This window comes from Mandrillus leucophaeus, unplaced genomic scaffold (assembly GCF_000951045.1).
Source record: "Mandrillus leucophaeus isolate KB7577 unplaced genomic scaffold, Mleu.le_1.0 Scaffold134, whole genome shotgun sequence".
Lineage (NCBI taxonomy): Eukaryota > Metazoa > Chordata > Mammalia > Primates > Cercopithecidae > Mandrillus > Mandrillus leucophaeus.
In genome coordinates, this window is record NW_012101299.1 from 2,370,674 (window position 1) to 2,390,623 (window position 19,950).

Genomic DNA, 19,950 nt, shown 5'->3' on the forward strand with positions numbered 1-19,950 from the left:
GAAGCCCGGACACCACGCAGAGGGGCCAGCGGGTCCACCCCACACGCCGAGCAACACAAAGGTCCCTGCAGGGCTGCACCTGCATGCGCAAAAAATGGTTGGTCATCTGAATTTGACCTGCAACACGGCAAAGTGGGGACACGGGGCTCGGGGTCCGCCCAAACACCTGAATACTAGCCTGGCTTCACTTTCATTCACTGGCCATGGGCGGGGACAGTCACACATCTTCTTGTCTTCTAGTGTCCTCATCTGTGGAACCGGGGCGATGATATCTGCCGTAATCAAGTAATTGGTTGGAAAATCCTTCAAAGCATTTGATGGGATACAGAAAGGTGCAGTGTTATTACTTTATCTCTGATAGCCATCATCATCTTAGATCTTAAACACCTTTAAAATGACACGCATTGAAGCAGCACAGTGCACAGTGATTTCTGTCCTCTCCCTGCAGGTGGGGAGCAGGAGGAGGGACACCGTCCTGCATATGGCCCAGAAGCAAGGCCAAATGGTCCCTTCACACCAGTGTGCATTGAAGAGCTTTCCCGTGAAGCTCTTTCTGCCGAAACCCTTCTCCTCCCATCCTCTCAGGAACTGGGAGCTGCCAGGAGGGGTGGCCAGATCCACAGTGCTCAAAGTGTGGTCCAGGGACCAGCAGCATGGCTCCCGTGGGAGCTCATCAGTCATGCAGAGTCCCAGGTGATTTGTGTGCACAGCCAAGTGTGAGCAGTGCTGGTTTAGGAAGATGAGGAGGAGGAAGAGGAAGATGGTAGCTACCTGATGATTGTTTTATATTCTGCTTTTGTGCTTTATCTAGAAAGCATGCAGCAGAGATCAGAGGAAGGGCCATTTGGTCCAGAGAGACCCTGGTTCACAGGCTTGTCCTGTTCCACACAATGTTGGGATGAGCTGAAGAAAATGCCTCCATTCTCAGACCCAAAAGGTGCAAAGACGGCACCTTTGGGAGAGCCAGGCACTCCCAGTGTCTTGAGTGCTGAATTTAGTAAGACACCGTATTGTGCATTCAAAAGCAATTAGATCTCTAGAATGAACTTTTCACTGGCACTCAAAAGAGAACCAAGGAAGCAGAGAAAGATGATAAATGGCATCTTAGTGGTTCCTGGCACCTGTCTTAAGAGTAAGATCTTTTACTACATTACAGGGCTGGACATTTTCTCAAAATTGTATAGATCCTTCGTGTCATTATTTTCTCCTGCATTTCTGGTCATCTGCAGCACACTCCCCAGGCGGGTGAGTGGTGTCCGAGGTCTCACCCTGCGGGACTGGGTTCCACTACTCAGGAACCGGCAGCCTGTGTGGGGGAATGCTCCCTCCATGCGGGCACACACCTGCCGGACCATCCAGGAAGAGAAAGCGGTTGTGTTTTCTCTGATCCACCAAATTCAGATCATTCTAGAGCGAAATCCAATTTCAGTTTAGAAATGGGTTTCAACACTTAACATTTCAGACACTGCATCTTCTCCTGGCTCCAAAATTTTTTGTCTTTTAAGAAATATCCAGTTTTGAATAGGCTGTGACCAGACCTGTCATCACTTCAGGTGGAGACAGGGCAGGTCATCAGCGAACACCTGGAGTGTCTGAAGAGGCCACCACACCCCAAGGGCCAGGGAAGGGGCGACCTGTGTCTTTCTGCTTGCCTAGTGGTTCCTGGATCCCAGGTCCGTACCATCTTTGCCAGACTGGAAAGAATGGATGCAGGCTGGGTGTGGTGGCTCGTGCCTGTAAACCCGCACTAGAGAGGCCAAGACAGGAGGATCCCTTGACCTCTTGTTTGAGACTAGCCTGAGCAACATAGTGAGAGCTCATCTTTACAAAAAATGAACAAACTTAGCTGGGCATGGTGGTAAGCACCTGTGGTCCCAGCTACTTGGGAGGCTGAAGTGAGGGAATCACCTGAACCCAGGAGGTGGAGGCTGTAGTGGACCGACTTCACACCATGGCACTCCTACCTGGTGATGGAACAAGGCCCTGTCTCAAAAACAAACACACAAACAAATAAATAAATAAGAAAGAAAGAAGAAAAATGGGTGCAAAGTATAAAGAACAGGTTGAATCCAAACCTGACCTGTTATCAGTGGCAAAAAAGAGACTATTAATACGTTAATACTGTTCTGGTCAAATAAAATCTTTTGTCTTGTTTGCCTATTTACTCAAGTAGTGAAATTCAAACCTGAAGGGAAGCAATGAACTCACAATCTTAGCATCCTGACAAATCGAAGTGTCTCTTTCCAGCCTTCACCCACATGTAGCTCTCATTCTCTATCCTCCATCCCACATATTCACACTGAATTCAGACATTTCCGTGGTATTACACAGCCTCCATATCCATAGTGGTAACAGAGTGCTCAATAAGAATTCATAGCTTCTTGACTTTGGGACATTTGGGATATTGACAACATTTTAAAAATGGTCAGTAACTCTGCTGTGAGGATTTCTGTATCCCTTTTTCCTGTAGAATTATTTTTGTGGAACATATTCCTAAATTTGGGGTAACTAGGTCGAAGGAGGTGTATATTCCCATATGCTCATATTTCTGGTCGAGGAATGGAAGAGCACTCAGCTAAGACAGAGACATCTATAAAATAAGCTGCAAACCAAATCATGCTGTGAATTTCTGTAGTGGGCTCCCCTCTCGAAAGAGGAACAGGCAGCTCATCGTTTGGGATTCCTCTGAAACCTCTGGCTCTCGTTTATCCTGTCCACTTGGAGGCGAGAGCCCGTGGTAGAAGGACAGATAGTGTGAGCTTCATCGTGCCGGCTGAGAGGACCCACAGGCGGTCCCAGGGTATTTCTTAGCGCCTGCTGGGAGTGGCCACTCTGCACAAGGGCCCTGCTGGACATGAAGACACAGCTGTGGACAAAGTGAAGGGCTCCCTGTCCTCCCAGCATTTGTGGTCTGGGTCTGAAATCGCCGGGCGGCAGCTTCCCTCTTATACAGAGTCCCTGGGCCGCCGCCTTGTTTATGTACAGTTGTCTCTTTTTCTTTTTTCTCTTTATTTTTATTTTTTTGAGACAGTTTCACTCTTGTCACCCAGGCTGGAGTGTAATGGTGTGATCTTGGCTCACTGCAACCTCCGCCTCCCCAGTTCAAGCGATTCTCATGCCTCAGCCTCCCGAGTAGCTGGGATTACAGCAGTTGTCTCTTTTAAGTCCTTCGTGTCATGTGTTTCCATTTTGGCCCCTGCTGATTTTTTAAAAAGTAGATAGATGTGAGATAATTTTGTTCCATTTGAACAAAATGTTTTCACTATTTAAAAATTAATAATCTCGAGATTACATTAAATGTCTTCCCTCTTGACACTGTGTGCATTTGGCTAAAGGTTATCTTTATGTTCATTAATACCCACCTCTTGAAAGAGGGTTATGTTTCTAAATCTGGGGTATGAAACATTCCCCTTTGGCCGGACGAGGGGGCTCACGCCTATAATCCCAGCACTTTGGGAGGCCAAGGCAGGCGGATCACTTGAGGTCAGGAGTTCAATACGAGCCTGGCCAACACGGCAAAACCCCACATTCACTAAAAATATAAAAATTAGCCGGGCGTGGTGGCACACATCTGTAATCCCAGCTATTTGCAAGGCTGAGGCATGAGAATGAAAAAAAAAAAAAAGAAAAGAAAAGAAAAGAAAGAAGGAAGGAAGGAAGGAAGGAAGGAAGGAAGGAAGGAAGGAAGGCAGGCAGGCAGGCAGGCTGGCTGGCTGGCTCCCCCTCTGAAGCTCCTGAAGAGAAGAAATCTTAGTCCCATATTCTTCCAGGCCCAAGAATCCTTGGCTGAGGGTGGAGCAAGCCTTCCAGGAAAGTCGCAGATGGGACTCTGTGATTGCAGAGATCACAGGCACTCCGTAAACTCCACCCAGGAGCTCTGTGCGAAGGACTGACATGAACAAAAACAAGTGGTGTTTCTAATGGGCAGGACCAGGTTTCTTTACATGCAGGCGACCCAAGAATGGCAAAGAATGCTCCAGAGTTGAAAGTCTAGTGCACGCCATGAAGCCAAACGCTGAGATCCGCTTGCTTGCTCATGGCCCCTGAGCACCCCCTCTGCTCCAGGGCCCTGCTGGACATGCAGATACAGCAGTGGACAAAGTGAAGGGCTCCCTGTCCTCCCAGCATTTGTGGTCTGGGCCTGAAATCACCGGGCGGCAGCCTCCCTCTTATACAGAGTCCCTGGGCTGGCGCCTTGCTTATGTACAGCCCGTGAGCTGAGATTGGTTTTTACATTTATAAAGGATTGAAAAAAGGTCAAAAGAATAATATTTAATGACACATGAAAATGATATGAAATGCAAATTGCACTGTCCATACATAAAGTTTCGTGGGACACAGCTGCGCCCACATTTGCATACTGTCCCCAACTGAGTCGAGTGGTGGCAGGCGCCCGGCATCCAGCACCCTGAGCTCTGGACTGTGTTTACAGAAGATGCTTGCCAGGTTCCAGCATGCCAGCCTCACGTCAGGGGCCTTGCATCTGCAGTTTGCAACCTGCGTCCTGCCCTGCAGCTGACGTCACCCTACCTCCGCAAGGGCAGGTCCCCAGCTGCTCATGCCCCTGCCAAATCGTCTTCCTTTCTCTGGAGGCCAACAGCATTTTCCTCCTACTGGGCACAACCGAGGTTCCTCTAGACATGCCGAACACGCATGTGCGCGTGTGCCCACATGCATCCACACACACAGCTGCAGCACCAACTGGAGAGTCGGGCTGCGCTCACCCAGGCGCTGCATCTTCTACCTGTTGGCGTTGACTGAGGATACCTTCTGGGCCAGGAGCCATGAACGGGGCTTTGCAGATAGAGGTGCAGTCCTCTGTGACAGCCTGGTGGCATGGGTATCGCTACCACATGTTATAGGCCAGGAAACCGAGGCCCTGAGACACACTTCAAAGTGGGGGAGGCCGAGGGTGTGACTGACACACCAGGCCGTGTCTCTGCCTATGCCACCATGTGGTGCACACTCTGTAAGTGCCTGTTGACCTGGTTTCCTCTCGGCCTAAGGTGGGTGGGTGGTAGCCACGTTAGGGTATCCCTGCTGGGGGCTTCCATCCCTGCTCCAGTTCCTACCCTGAGGTTGGCGGCCCACCCCATTTCACAGAGGAGGAAACACAGCCTTTGAGAGGGTGAGTCTCTTGCTCAAGGTCACAAAACCAGTTTAGATGCTGAAACCAGAAGACAAACCAGGTCTATCTGGAGCCAAAGCCTTTCTCCGAATGTCAGGGCCAGAGAGGGTGAGCACCTCGTCTTCATGGAGGTGCTGGGATACCTCCGCAGTCCTCATAAGAGATGCTGCACCTATCCACACCACCATGCACACTGCCCTGGGTTGCTCCTTACAAGCACACCAGTCACAAATAGCACCAGACAGGTGCCCCCAAATGGGTTCTAGACCAATCAGTGTCATGGAACTCAGCCTCCCCTCTCTTTTTCCAAGACAACCAATGCATCACTTTCCTGCCGAACATTCTATGGAAAGAACCATTTGAAAACAGCCAGACTCAAAGCCAAAGCACATTAAATCCAGCCTCCCTCTATGGGAGCCGCACGGTGCCCACTGTGTCTTCTGGCTCCTTTTGTCCTGGGGGAGAAACACTGCAATCCTCTAAACACATCCCATTATCCTCCATTCTTTACCCGATTTGTGGATTCAAACAATTCTTATTCAGTGGAATAAGGAGCAATTAACAGGACTAGGGATTTATTAAGGATAAGTCATGCCAGACAGTTTTGACAGCTTGTTTTGAGTGTGACAGAATTACAAAATCCGAGGCTAGATGCATTATGTATTTAGGGTTTTGTGCAGCATCTAATACCAGGCTTGTGAAATTATTCTTGCCAAATGGTCTGAACCCGCCTGGATGAGAACAGTCTCATGTACCAGAAACTGACTCAAAGATCAGAGACAAAGGATAAATGACATTCAGCCATGCACCCAGATGGGGGTCGGCGTGGCAGGGGTAGGGAGTGGTGCTTCACGAGGGGCTGCAAAGGTCAATGTTAGGGTTTGTTTCCCGTAACATCTTCATTATTATCTGGAGGGAAGGGCACACTGCCGGCCACCAGGGCTGTGTGGGAGGGTGGGAAGCTCCAGCCTCTGAGAGCTGATGCTCACCCTGCAGCTGCTCAGCAGTGACCGAACATGAAGAGGCCACAGAGGGACTGGAGCAACACGGGGGCTGGGTCAGTGCCCCCAACACCCCTGCCGCCCAAGAACAACCCACAGAAGGCGGGAGGGGACAAAGCCCATCAGCCTCATGGACTTGGAGAGTGGGGAGGGCCCCGGGGTCCCCCAGCCATAAAGCCTCAGTGGGTTGGGCTGTGTCCCCAGAGAAACGCTCAAGTCCTAACCCCAGTACCTGTGAATGTGACTTTATTCAGAAAAAGGGTCTTTGCAGATATACTCAGTTAGGTTGAGGTCATATTAGGATAGGATGGGTTCTAATACCATATGACTGGTTCCTTACAAAAAGAGACCCAGACCACACGGGGGAGGAAGGCCGTGGGACCACAGAGGCAGCGGCTGGAGTGATAGGTCTCCAGTCCCAGGAACACCAAGGGTGGCCACCACCACCAGAAACTAGAAAGAGTCACGGGCTAGATTTTCCCTCTGAGCCCCCAAGAAAAATATGAGCCTGCCAACACCATGGTCTTGGACTTCTGGCCTTTGACCTGTGAGGGAATCGCTTCTGCTTGAGACACCTGGATTGTAGTGCTTTGTTATGGAAGCCTGAGATCACTAACGGAAGTCTGATTTCAGAAGTGAAGAATTAATAATGGAGTCCAATGGTCCCCACTTCTGTCTCAAGGCTAGAGGTGGGGTGGTAAACTGAGGCACTGCACAAGCCACACCTGCCAAAGGGTAGATTCATTTTCCCTCCAAGATACAAATGACAAAAGAAGAACTTTTCTGTAAGGCAGGGGTCCCCAACCCCCAGGCCTTGGACCAGTACCAGTCCATGGGCTGTTAGGAGTCAGGCCACACAGCAGGGAGTGAATGGCAGGCCAGCGAGAGAAGCTTCAGCTGTATTTACAGCCGCTCCCCAAAGTTCACATTACCGCCTGAGCTCCACCTGCTGTCAGATCAGCAGCGGCATTAGATTCTCATAGGAGCATGAACCCTATTGTGAATGGCATATGCAAGGGATCTAGGTTGCACGCTCCCTATGAGAATCTAATGCCTGATGATCTGTCACTGTCTCGCATCACCCCCCAGATGGGACCATCTAGTTGTAGGGAAACAAGCTCAGGGCTCCCACTGATTCTACATTATGGTGAGTTGTATAATTATTTATTTATATATTACAATGTAATAATATAAATAAAATGCACAATAAATATAAAGCACTTGAATCATCCCCAAACCGTCCCTCTACCTTCATCATTGGAAAAATTGTCATCCACGAAACCTATCCCTGGTGTCATAAAGGTTGGGGACCGCTGTTCTAAGGGGCCCGAGGGAAGGTTCATAAAGGTTGGGGACCACTGTTCTAAGGGGCCCAAGGGAAGATTCAGGTCTGTTAGGTGGTGGCTAGCACAACCCTCAGCACAGCTGCACCTGGCGGCACAGCTGCACCTGTTGTTTGTATTTATGAAATGGAACACACACGCCATCGGCACCTGGTGAATTACCCCTAACTCTGTGCTATGCTACTATCATCTTTCTGTCTCTCTCAGCACTTCACACCCTCAGATGATGGGTTTTTTTGGTCTGTTCAGGAGTACTGAATCAGCTGTTTATTTCTTCCCCCTGAGGATAGTATAACATTTCATCTTTCTTTCTTTCTTATTTTTTGAAACATAGTTTCAGTCTTTGTTGCCCAGACTGGGAGTGCAATGGTGCAATCTCGGCTCACCGAAACCCCCACCTCCTGGGTTCAAGTGATTCTCCTGCCTCAGCCTCCCGAGTAGCTGGGATTACAGGCATGCACCACCACGCCTGGCTAATTTTTGTATTTTTAGTTTCTCCATGTTGGTCATGCTGGTCTCAAACTCCTGACCTCAGGTGATCCACTCGCCTCGGCCTCCCAAAGTGCTGGGATTACAGGCATGAGCCACCACACCCAGCTCATCTTTCTTTATTCCCAAATTCTAAATGCAATGTTTCCCCTTCTTAAACAGAATATTTGGTTGATCAGAACATTGTGCTTCTACTCATGTAATATATTCTCCTACAGATTTTCAAATTCGTCCCAGCCAGTACTGGTAAGACCACAGACTCCATCTCAGTCCCACACCCAACAGGTCTTACTGTACTGTAAAGCTACTGTCTGGATAAACAGGACTTCCTAGACCCCAAAGCCACACTATTTGTGTCTTTTCTATGAAACCCCAATTCTGGTCTTGTGGACTCTTTTTATGTCATGCTAGTCTTGATCAGCTAAAACCTGACATCCCAAACACAACGTCATCAAATTAAATACCCAGTAGGTGAACAGGTGCCTAATATCAAATTAAATACCCAGTATGTGAACAGGTGCCTAACTCCTCTGTTTTTCTTGACATTGTATCACTCTCCTAGAGTCTTCACAAAATATCGGAAATGGTCCCCAACTCCTCATAGAATTAACATGACATAGCTACAATCAACTACTTATTCTTTCATTTTGCAGATGTTGAGAACCTATTATGAGCAAAATATTGTGCTAGGGAATGGGGGTACAAGATTAAAAACATAATTAAGGATAGAAATGTGTTACAGTACATACATAGCTAGAATAAAATGCAGAATTTAACAAATATCCTAAAAATGCTGTAAAAATACTTTTGATGTTCCGAAGTTGTGAGAGGATATCTGTATCTTAATTTTCCACAAATTCATCTTTGTGAAAAAGTGACAAAGTGTCATTCCAACTCAGTGCGGGGAAAGCAAGGCTTATTTCATAAACAGCGCTGGTACACACCGTGATGTTCACCCAGAAAACAACTCTGCATGTAGATGGAAAACATAAAGCAAGCACTAATGGCAGAAAATTCAGAAAGCAATTTGTATAACAAAAGGCTGGCAGGGGACATTCTCAAACGAGATGGGGTGCCCAATGCCTTCGTGGATGGGGAGGTGTCCATGGGGGAGAGGAGCCACCACACACGGATCACAGTCAGGAGGAGACACGCATCAGGCAGGCCAGGGAGAGTTACTATCCCCATATTCACAATGGTGTAAAAGACAAACCACCCAGCAGAATACTGGACAAAGGCTACAAATGCACACCTGGAAATAAGAAATCCAAATAGCACGCTGGTGGAAAGATGCTTAACTATACTAGTAGTCAATGAAAGGGGAATGAAGGCAATAGCGAAATACCATCTTTCACTGGTCAGATTACCAAAATTAAAAGAACGCTGTTATCCAGTGCTGGCAAAATGCAAGAAAGCAGCCTCTGTCATCCACTGCTGGCAGGAATATCCACGCTGCAGCCTTCGGAGAAGCAGTCCAACAACATAGGTTCGGGTTAAAATCTTCCTACCTTTTGACCCCTGCCTTTCAGGAATCTGTCCTGGAGAAATCCAATCAACAGTACTTAAGGACGCATCACCATGGGGGCTTGCTGCAACGTCGCTGGTGGCAAAACACCAGAAACAACGTGTGTCCATCTGTAGAATGGTATTCTTAACTGGAAAACGTCCATATCCTACCAGCTACACTTTTGTTTTTTTTTGAGGCGGAGTCTTGCTCTGTCACCCAGGCTGAAGTGCATTGGCGTGATCTCAGCTTACTGCAACCTCCACCTCACAGGTTCAAGCGATGCTCTTGCCTCAGCCTCCTGAGTAGCTGGGACTACAGGCGCCTGTCACCACACCCAGCTAATTTTTGTATTTTTAGTGGGGATGGGGTTTCATCATATTGGCCAGGCTGGTCTTGAACTCCTGACCTCAGGTGATCTGCCCACCTCTGCCTCCCAAAGTATTGGGATTACAGGTGTGAGCCACTGCTCCCGGCCGCAGCTATGCTTTTAAAGAAGTTAGATCTCTGTCTGTTGACCTGGACAGTGTGCGGGAAGCCAAGTGCCTGAGTCCGTTAAGACTGCCATCACAAAATACCATAGACTAGGCGGCTTAAACAGCAGAAACTTGGCTGGACTTGGTGGCTCCTGCCTGTAGTCCCAGTGCTCTGGGAGGCTGAGGCGGGAGGCTTGCTTGAGCACAGGAGTTGAAGGTTACAGTGAGCTATGATAGCACCATAGCTATCCATACCCTCCAACCTGGGCAACAGAGCCAGCCCCATCTCAAAAAAAATTAAAAAAATACAGACAGGATCTCACTCTGTCGCCCAGGTTGGAGTACAATGGTGCAATCCCGGCTCACTGCAACCTCCACCTCCCGGGTTCATGCAATCCTACCTCAGCCTCCCGAGTGGCTGGGACTATAGGCGGTGCGAGTCACCATGCCTGGCTAATTTTTGTACTTTATGTAGAGATGGGTTTTGCCATGTTGCCCAGGCTGGTCTCGAACTCCTGAGCTCAAGGAATCCACCCGCCTTGGCCTCCCAAAGTGCTGAGATTACAGGCGTAAGCCACCATGCCTGGCCCCAACATTTTTTTCTTATAAAACAGATATGTATTTTCTCACAGTTCTGGAGGCTGGAAGTCCAAGATCAAGGTGCTGGACGATTCTGTTGCTGGCGAGGGCTGTCTTCTCGGCTCACAGTGGCCTCCTGGGGAAGCATCCACAGAGGCAGGGCATGCTCCGGCGTCTCCTCCTGTCTTGTAAGAACATCAGTCCCACTGGATCCGGGCTGCAGCCTCATGATATCAGGGGACCTTAATCACCTCCATAAAGGCCCTGTCTCCATCCAGTACAGTCACAGCGAAGGCAGGGCTTTATCATGACTTTGGGGGGCACCGCCAGGCCATTGTGTGCAGAAAACATTTAAACTTATTTAACATTTCCACATTCTTCAGTGGAATATACGTAGCATGATTTCACTATTATTTTAAAACATCGAAGCCAAAAACCTGCAGAGCTGCTGCCTGGTGTCTGAGCGAGTGCAGTGTCAGCAAGGGGGAGGCTCTTGCCTTCAATGGGAATGGAGCAGGGTCGGGAGGTAGATATGCGTCTTTTCTCTTATCTCTCGCTAAAATCATCTTGTGTTATTTTGATAATTAATTAATTTTTTTTTTTTTTTTTTTGAGGCAAGGTCTTACTGTCACCCAGGCTGGAGTGCAGTGGTGCGATCACACAGCTCATTGCAGCCTCGCCCTCTTAGGCTTAGGTGATCCTCCCCCCTCAGCCTCCTGAGTAACTGAGACCACAAGTACACGCTGCCACATCCTGCTAATTTTTTTTTTTTTTTTTTTTTTTTTTTTTTTTTTTTAGAGACAGGATCTCCCTGTGTTGCCCAGGCTGGTCTCAAAATCCTGACTTCAAGCTATCCTCCCACCTTGGCCTCCCAAAGTGCTAGGATTACAGGGAGGGGTGAGCCATGGCAGCTGGCCTTAAAATTTTTAACAAAGGAATATTTGAAAACCCGCATAGAGTCATGACACATGTGAGTATTTGGCCTACCTGATTTGCACACAGGGGTCCTGGCCACTGCTGGGCCAGTGCAGGGATCTCCAGGAGCCTCTCCTGAGGCGTGCCCTGGTGGCCCCAAAGGAGTTCAGGCTCCTTTCCCAAAGCTTCAGGCAGCTTGAGAGCTCCTTTGCTAAACAGATGAGCTTATGAGTGGACCTCAGGAACCCCCTCGAATATTAGAAATGACCATTAATCCTGCATTTTCGTAGAGAAGGGACAGCAGAGCTCTCCAGGACATGCACGCCCAGCCTCCATGTGGCTGGAGAGGGTTCCTTTCCTCTGATGTTTTCAGAAACTTCAGGAAAAAGGACATGAGAAGGGCCCAAAGAGCCTAATTAACTTTGACTTAACTTCAACAATGGGCAGGAGAATAAGACCCCTTTTAATATAAAATTAAAATCTCTGCACCGGAGCCCTATCCTCACCAGCGCTCTTTCATTGCTTTAAATTGGTCTTCTTGGCCGTGTAGGACTGTGGCGGGCGGGCCCAGGAGCCCAGACTCGCCCATTCCCAGGCAAGTGTGTTCACAGAGCTCTGACAATGCTGGCTCTCGGTCATTGTCACTCTCCCTTCTCTGTCCCAGGTTAAGCTACGCTGTGGGGGGATCAGCTGCTGCCAACGTGGAGGCCAAGCTGGGATCACTTCTTCATTCCAACTGGAGAGAAGGGAAGTTCAAGTCCAGCAGAGGGTGGGTGGGTAGACGGTGACATTCAGAAACGTCAGCCGGACCCCTGGCCCTGCATAGGCAGGACAGCAAGGCTGTGGCTCTTCAGGGCCAGCTGAAGAACAGGACACTGTCTCCACTGCCACAAAGCATCAGAGATTCCCATCTTTGAAGCACGGCCATCTTGGTCTTCCTGCACTTCCCTGTTCTGTTAGAGACCTAGTTATAGACAAGGCTTCTCCACCTAAGAAAAAACAACTTTGTCCCAGCCATGAGGATTCTGGGCTTCAGAACCTGGAGGTGTTGAAGACCCCAGGAGGGGAACTGGACCGTCGGCTCCTGGTGAGTAGCCAGAGGCTGGGAGTGGCTGTTTCCCAGTCTTTCATGAGAAACCAGAAGTCTGACGTTCTATATGAAATCTTGATCCACATTGGAGGCCCTGAGCCTCCAACCTTCCATGTGGCTGGGTCCTTCCGCCATCACCCTCACCCATCACAGCTTCAGACACCTCTGGCCTGTGTTTGTTTCCTAACCTGCTGTAACAAAGTGTCCCAAGCTAGGGCCTTGAAACAACAAAAATCCACTCTCTCACAGCTCTGGAGGCCAGGCGGCCAAGACTGAGGCACCAGCAGGGCCGTGACCTCCCTGCAGGCTCCGGGAAGGGTCCTTCCTTCCCTCTTCATAGTTCCAGTGGCTGCTGGCAACCCTCGACATTCCTCGGTTTGTGGACGCATCACTGCCCCTCTGCCTCCCAAGGCCCTTGGCATTCTCCCCGGTGTGTGTCTTTGTGTCTCCATCTTATCTTCTTATGAGGATGCTGGTCACTGGATTAGGCCCTGTCCCACCCCACCCTGCTCCAGTATGACCTCATCTTAACTGACAACGTCTACAAAGGTTCTATTTCCAAAGAAGGTCACCCTTCAAGTTTCTTTTCTTTTTTTTTCTTTTTTTTTTTTTAATTTTTTGAGACAGAGTCTCATTCTGTCGCACAAGCCGGAGTGCAGTGGTGCGATCTCGGCTCACTGCAACCTCTGCCTCCCTGGCTCAAGCAATTCCCATGCCTCAGCCTCCTGAGTAGCTGAGATTACAGGCACCCGCCACCACGCCCAGCTAATTTATTGTATTTTTAGTAGAAACGGGTTTTACCATATTGGCCAGGCTGGTCTCGAACTCCCAACCTCAAGTGATCCACCCGCCTCAGCCTCCCAAAATGCTGATATTACAGGCATGACCCACTGTGCCCGGCCCACACTTCAAGTTTCTGAGTGGATGCAAATTTGGGGGGCACTGTTCAATCCAGTGCACTGCTTCATCGGATTTGGGGCATAGTTCCACAACCACCTTGGTCTCTTCCTGTCCTGCTGATGTGTCTCTCTCTCCACACTGGCTGTCTCTTTCTCCACACTGGCCCTAACTATAGTCAGAGGTCCACAACTGGCAGCAAAGGTTTTTAAATGGAAATAAACACACATCACCAGCAGGGTTTTTTTGTTTTGTTTTGGTTTTGGTTTTTTGTTTGTTTGTTTGTTTGTTTGGAGACAGAGTCTCACTTTGTTACCCAGGCTGGGGCACAGTGGCGCAATTATAGCTTACTATAGCCTTAAACTCCTGGGCCCAAGCAATCTTCCTCCCTCAGCCCCTCTCCCCTCCACGACCCCTGCACCTGCCCAAGTAGCTAGGACTACAGACTACCATGCCCAGCTATATTTTTTTAAGAAAGTTTTTTACAACTGGGGTCTTGCTATGTTGCCTAGGGGTCTTGAACTCCTAGCCTCAGGCGATCCTCCCACCTTAGCCTCCCAAAGTGCGGGGATTATAGGTGTGAACCATTGCCTAAGGCCAGGCAGCCTTAGATCATTCTTTATATGGTTACAACCCCACATCTTTCTTTAAACATTGGCAGCTGGATTTGAGTGAAGAAAATTCCAGACTTTTATAGAACAGGGTTTCTCCATCCTCAGCACTACTGTCTTGGGGGACCCAGTGATCCTGTGTTGTGGGGCCGCCCTGTGCACTGTGGTGCTGAGTGGCATCCCTGGCCCCCACCCACTGCATACCAGGAGCCTCTCCTCCCCTCCAGCTGTGAAAACCAGGAATGTCTCCAGTCACTGCCAAATGTCCCTTGGGGAACAAAACCATCCCCAGTTGAGAACCACTGGCATAGAACCTAGCTCCAAAAGTAGAAACTTGGGCTCGGTCATTCTGCTGAGATGAAGGCTCTCTGCTCTCCAGTCTGATGGCCTCCCTGCCTTGGCCTTCCACATAGTTTTGTTCAGGTGGAACCCTTTGTGCAGTTTGACTTGATATCCTTGGCTATAAACTGAGCCCAGAACCAATCTGACTGTCCCCAGACACAACCCGCCTAGTTCCCACAGGCACGTGTGCCCTGCGTCCTCAGGCCTCGACTGAGATCCGATGCTGCAAACTGCGTGACCGTTCACCCTTTCTTCTAGGTGTTAACAGGCTTCTCATTTCAGAACTTTTTTAAAAGGAAAATTTGGGCTCATACTATGCCAAAATTCTTGGCAAATAATTGCCTTCTATGCTAAATGTTGATGTTCTTAGAAACAGAAATTCAAGAAATGGAATCTAAATAACCTGTAGATAATTAGGCTAGCTATGACATTTAAGTTCGAGAGGCTTCAATAACCAGCTTAGAAGTTTTAAAACAGTGTCTGGACAGCGCAGTCTGGTGTTGGACACCACCAAGCCTTCCACCAGCCAGCCCTGATTTATAGGCCGCTCAAAGCGTGTCCTTCTCTTCCTCTCTCCACAGCTTAGGATATCGGCACTTCCCTGTCAAATGGGGCTGTGCCCACGGAGACACGGCCAGCATTCAGCGAGGGGATAATTCCTTATTTGTACTTCTGTTTCCTAAGACCCCCTCCCCCTCCCCCCCGCCGTTGACCCTCTGGGAGCTTTCTCTGCATTCAGCTTCACACAGTCACACCAGGCAGACAGCAAACAGGGAATCCCAGCAAGAATGTCAGGCCCAATGGGTGCCGGCCTAAGAGAGAGCCTGGACAGAGCTCCAGGGCGGTGCCTCAGAAGTGGGGAAACGGCTTGTTTTGCTTCACCAGTTCCCTAGAACCACCTAAGCCCTGGGCCTCTGGCCACTGTCAGCCCAAAAGCAACAGCAAGAAGCCCTGAGCAAGATGAGTGGCCCTCGCTGTGCGCACTGTCACTCTCCCTGCGTGGATTGGGTTAAAGTGTGAGAACGAGACCAACCTGGATTCCACACTAACAGCTTGAGCAAATAAAGAGGATATGCATCAACATCTGCTCAAACTGATACATAAGATTTTGCGGAGATCAGTGTCTAGGAGGATACTTCATAAATTAAAATGATACTAAAATTTAGAGAGGAAAAATTGGTTCTGAAAATTCAGCATGATTGGTTTTATAGCTGATGGATGACAAAGCTAGCTTCGTGGGTTCTGCTGCCAGAGGGGAGCTGTGTCTCTGTGCGTCCCCGCAGGCTCTGTATCTTCCTGCAGGTCACTGCCTTTCTCAGCTGTTCTTGGACAGTGTTCTCCAGCTCTTTAGGAGGACCCCAGATGACCCACTGCTGTATTTTATGGTTCCTACCACCTCCTCTGAAAATATGTTGCTGAGAATTTTTTTTCAATCAAATCCAACTGAAAAGAACTTGAATTTTAAAATCCCATAATACCTCTACAATATCTTCCCATATTATTACAATGGAAAAACTGCCTCGCTCCTAGAGTTGGGCATGCAACACACACGTGCTTGTGCCTCACCGTCTCCTGGCCATGCGTGTTGGGAGTCCCTGGGAAACACGACGGACAAAGTTCATCTCATCTATCAGGAAAATGCATGCCCTCGCACACCACCTGTCTGAGTCTACAGTCAGAAAACAAAACGTGCTCGTTTCTCCTTTACCAGTATTACAACCAAAAGAACCCCAAATCGATACCCACTCAGTGTCCTTCTAACAGATACAAGCTCTGCACATCACTCGAGAATCTTCTATGGCAGTGAGAGTAACCAAGCATAAGCCCTGGAGTGAGAACCTCCGTGTGGCTCACACCACACAGGCAGCCGCAGAAACAGCGCCTCCCAAACGGCGCGGCCTTGCTCAGCCTCCAAACCCGGGCCGCGCCGGACAGGAACGGCTGGAGGGAGGGAAGAGCCAGGCACCTCTCATTCAGGGTCTGACATTGTAACTGGGCACATCCGCGAGTCTGCTCGCATCTTCCGGCTCGGAACATGCCCGTTCGCCAGAGAGGGAGGGGAAACATAACGAGCTTGTGCCGCATTCCCGATGGCTCTCCACGCAAAGTTAACGTGTTTAAGCACACGCCCAAGCGAGGCGTGCACACCCACCTCCCCGCGGGTGCAGGGCGCGCCTTCGAACGGCAGCGAGGCGGACGCTCCGGCCAGCGCAGAGCGGGACCGGCTCCGCCCCCGGTGCGTGGGAAGTCCCGCGGCACCAGCAGCAGGGTCCAGCGCTTCCCTCCGTCCTGGTCCCGCGTGAAACCCCCGAGGGGCCAAGTGGGTATCAAATGTGGATTCCACTCGTCCACAGCGCCGAGCATGATGAAAATCTGAGCGCCTCTGACCGGGGAAGCCATAGCTATGGGATTAAGGCGAATTTCTCGTGGAGACGAGGAAGACGTGCAGTTTGTAATTACCTGCTCCCCGTGGCACAGTCCGTCCTCCATGTCTGGCTCTAACCGGACAAACCCTCGGCGGCTTTGCTCTCCCGGCATTGTTTCAGCACCCACCAAGAGGATTAAAAATAATCTCTTTCCCTTTTAATTTTGTGTCCCCCACATCCCCTCCTCCTCCTCCCCACAGCCCCTGGGGACGGCATGAATTTTTAATCCCTGAGGTTTGAGGGGGGAGGGGGTGTTAACCCCTTGTGGAGGTGGCGCCCGAGGCCTGGAAGCCCGGGGGGAAAGGTCCCCCTGCTGGCCCCGCCGGGAAGCGCACTGCGTGCCCCCAGGACTCTGACGATGCCCGCCCGCCGTGTGTGTGCATTGCCCAGGCCAGCGGGTTAGGGGCCCGAAACAGGTAAGCAGGAGAAGCTGCCCTTCCTTTCCCCTGACCCAGGCACAGTCTCCTGATGGCCTCAAGTGCCTCCCCTGGTCCCCAGATAGGCTGCCGGCCACACAGCTGCTCCACGCCTTCCCTGTCTCTGCTCTTTGAGCTCAAACACACACGCACACGCGCATGCACACAGACACACATGCACACACACGTGCACACACATATGCACACACATGTGCACCCACACGCACACCGTGCATGCATAGACACACAGGCACGCGTACACACGTGCACAGACACAAACACACATGTGCACTTGCATGTGTGCACACAGACACACATGCATGATGCAAACACTTGCTCCTGTTCCCCCAGGTTTGAATTTCCACCCTGGCCTTTCTGATGACGTCAGACCTTAGCATGCGGGGCTGATGTGGAAGGCGGAAGGCCGCAGGCAGGGGCCGCTGTCTCAGCGTCTGGGGGTGGCCAACTGCACTGAGCGAGGTAGCCCTGGTGGCACAGGTCTGGGCAATTCATAGAATTGGGTCCTGAACACCCCCTACTGCCCCCACAGCAGCAAGGGGCTGGCGTGGAGACTGGAACGTGATGGGACGCCAGCCTCTAGTGAAGGCCAGAGTCAGGCCACAACTAACATGCAGAGCACAGGGCTTTCTGGGCACTGAGGGAGTGGGCACTGGGCAGCTCCCGGGCAGGAGAGATCAGGCTGGGGAGTCAGAGCTTGGCCTTGGCCCAGTGTCTATGGGCAAGGGACACTGGAGGGCATCACCTATCTTCCTGGGAGGATATGACTGAGGAGGTCGGTGGTTCTCTGGCTCTGGTGGGCACAGGACCTCAGCTGGGGGAAAGGGAGGTTGAGACAGCCCAGTGGTGACCTGGCTGATGTGAGAGCGGGACTCTGTTCAGCAGAAAAGGCGGCTGGATGCGCAGGACATTGCAAAGGGCAGGGAGAAGGCTCCGCTCAAAAACAAACAAGTGGCAAAACACTCCTGCATCCCGAATTCCCTAATGCCAAATCCAACATCTGTGGGGCTCCTGCCTCTGTGCCCGATCAGCATGCAAGCACTTCTGGGATGGACCCAGCATTGGTGCCAGGGCTCCAATCATCATGGACTATGAATGCCAGCTGTTCCCATGTGCCCTGCCTCCGGGAAGGTGAGCTGTGCCGGACCAGCAGCAGAAGCTTCAGGGGAGAGCCTTCTCTCTGCTAATGTTTGATCACTTGGGAGAGGAGGACGGGAGCATTTCAATGGCAGATGAATCATGATCCAGAGATGGGAGAAGCCAAGAGCTTACAGGTGCACACACTCAGGCACAATGGCAGCCAAACACATAAGGCATAAGGATACACTCAAGAAATGTACAGAATCCACAGGAATAAGACGGAAAAGCTTTACTGAAGGACATGAAGGAAGCCGGGAATGAGCAGAGCACATACCATGAGACAGGTCCAACCGGCTGCCTCCCCAAAACGCCTTCTCCCTTCCTTGCCCACAGACGGGGCCTGATTTAATCCCAGAAGCCTTCGAATAGGGAGGTGACATTCAGGGCCCATCCTGCCTTCCACGGGGCTGCAGAGGCTGGAAAGCAAAACCCTACGCTTCCAAGACTCATTTGCACCTGAAGGGCTCTATAGGATTGGGGCCATGTCGTCGGATGCATTCCTCTGTGATTTAGAAGGTGGTGGACGGAGAGCCCGACTTCTCACCGATTCTGCTGTTCTCTGGTAAGCACGGTCTACGGTCATCGGGATTTTCTGGAGAAGTCTACAACATCTTCTCATGGGAATCAGTACGGGGAGGGTGTTGTGATATGAAGAGGCAGGTAAATTCCTTTCCATTTAAAAGAGCTCAGGTGTTTCTGAGATTTGCAACTGGAGGCTGGCAGGTACATTATTTGGTGCAAGATTTGGCTGTAGGTAGTAAACCCTCCAGTATGAGATTCTGGGCTGGGCTGGCCTCACCTGGAAGGGTCAGAGGCAGTGGGGTCCAGATGGCATTTGAAATGGCATGCTGTAAATCCATGGCATGCAGTGGCGAAACAGGGACTTGCAGCATTACCTGTGGTCACCTAGAGTGAAGTACCCAGGGAAGGGGAGGCTGTGGACAACTGATCACCCACTGCAGCAGACAGGTCCTGGCTGGGGCGGGTAATTTCTGCAGTACTGGGAGGTTAGCAAGCCTACGGGCTGCTCTGTGCTTGAAACCTATAGTTACAGGTTTCAGGAAACTTCTCAGATCACCAAATGCATCCAGGGCCATACTGAGGTGCCTTTCTTTGTCCCATGCTACCAGGCTTCTCTCCAGTGACCAGTGACCTGCTGTATGGTCACCACACTCCACTTCATCCTCCTCCTGGACACAGCTCGACTGTTTCCAGCCCCTCTTCCAACTAAGTGAGGACATGTGCTGGAGTCCCAGCCATGGAACGTGGGTAGAAGCAAGGCCCCTTATTGTTAGCCCTGCCTGTAAACATTTCCCACAGAATCCTCCATGCTCTCTCTCCCCATCTACCTGCTGGATGAAGAGGACTGTGGGGCTTACAGGAGGAGGAGCCACAAGACAGAAGAGCCTGGGTCCCTGAATGACCAAGTGGAGCAGAGCCCCCTGCCAACTGACACTAGACTACAACATAAGCAAGAAGTCAACTCTCAACTCTCGTGGCGATCCACACTGACACCAGGCGGTGTTATGGTTCTTAAACTATCCTGACAAACACACTCAGTAAAGAATGATGCCA

General features: G+C 50.4%; 1 protein-coding gene across 3 annotated transcripts in view; it reads right to left on the bottom strand.

Moving 5' to 3' along the window:
- CNPY1 (canopy FGF signaling regulator 1) overlaps positions 1 to 19,950 on the bottom strand; it is a 122,035-nt gene that overhangs the window by 55,756 nt on the left and 46,329 nt on the right. Inside the window, exon 1 of one of the 3 annotated variants that reach the window (XM_011973080.1) lies at positions 16,836 to 16,908. The exons of 1 other annotated variant lie outside the window; for it this stretch is intronic. In XM_011973080.1, coding sequence (XP_011828470.1) covers positions 16,836 to 16,865 — 30 coding nt within the window. In that variant the 5' untranslated portion in view covers positions 16,866 to 16,908. Of the gene's footprint in view, positions 1 to 16,835; positions 16,933 to 19,950 lie in introns of those variants that run through there. One more of the 3 variants, XM_011973079.1, reaches the window with a different exon arrangement.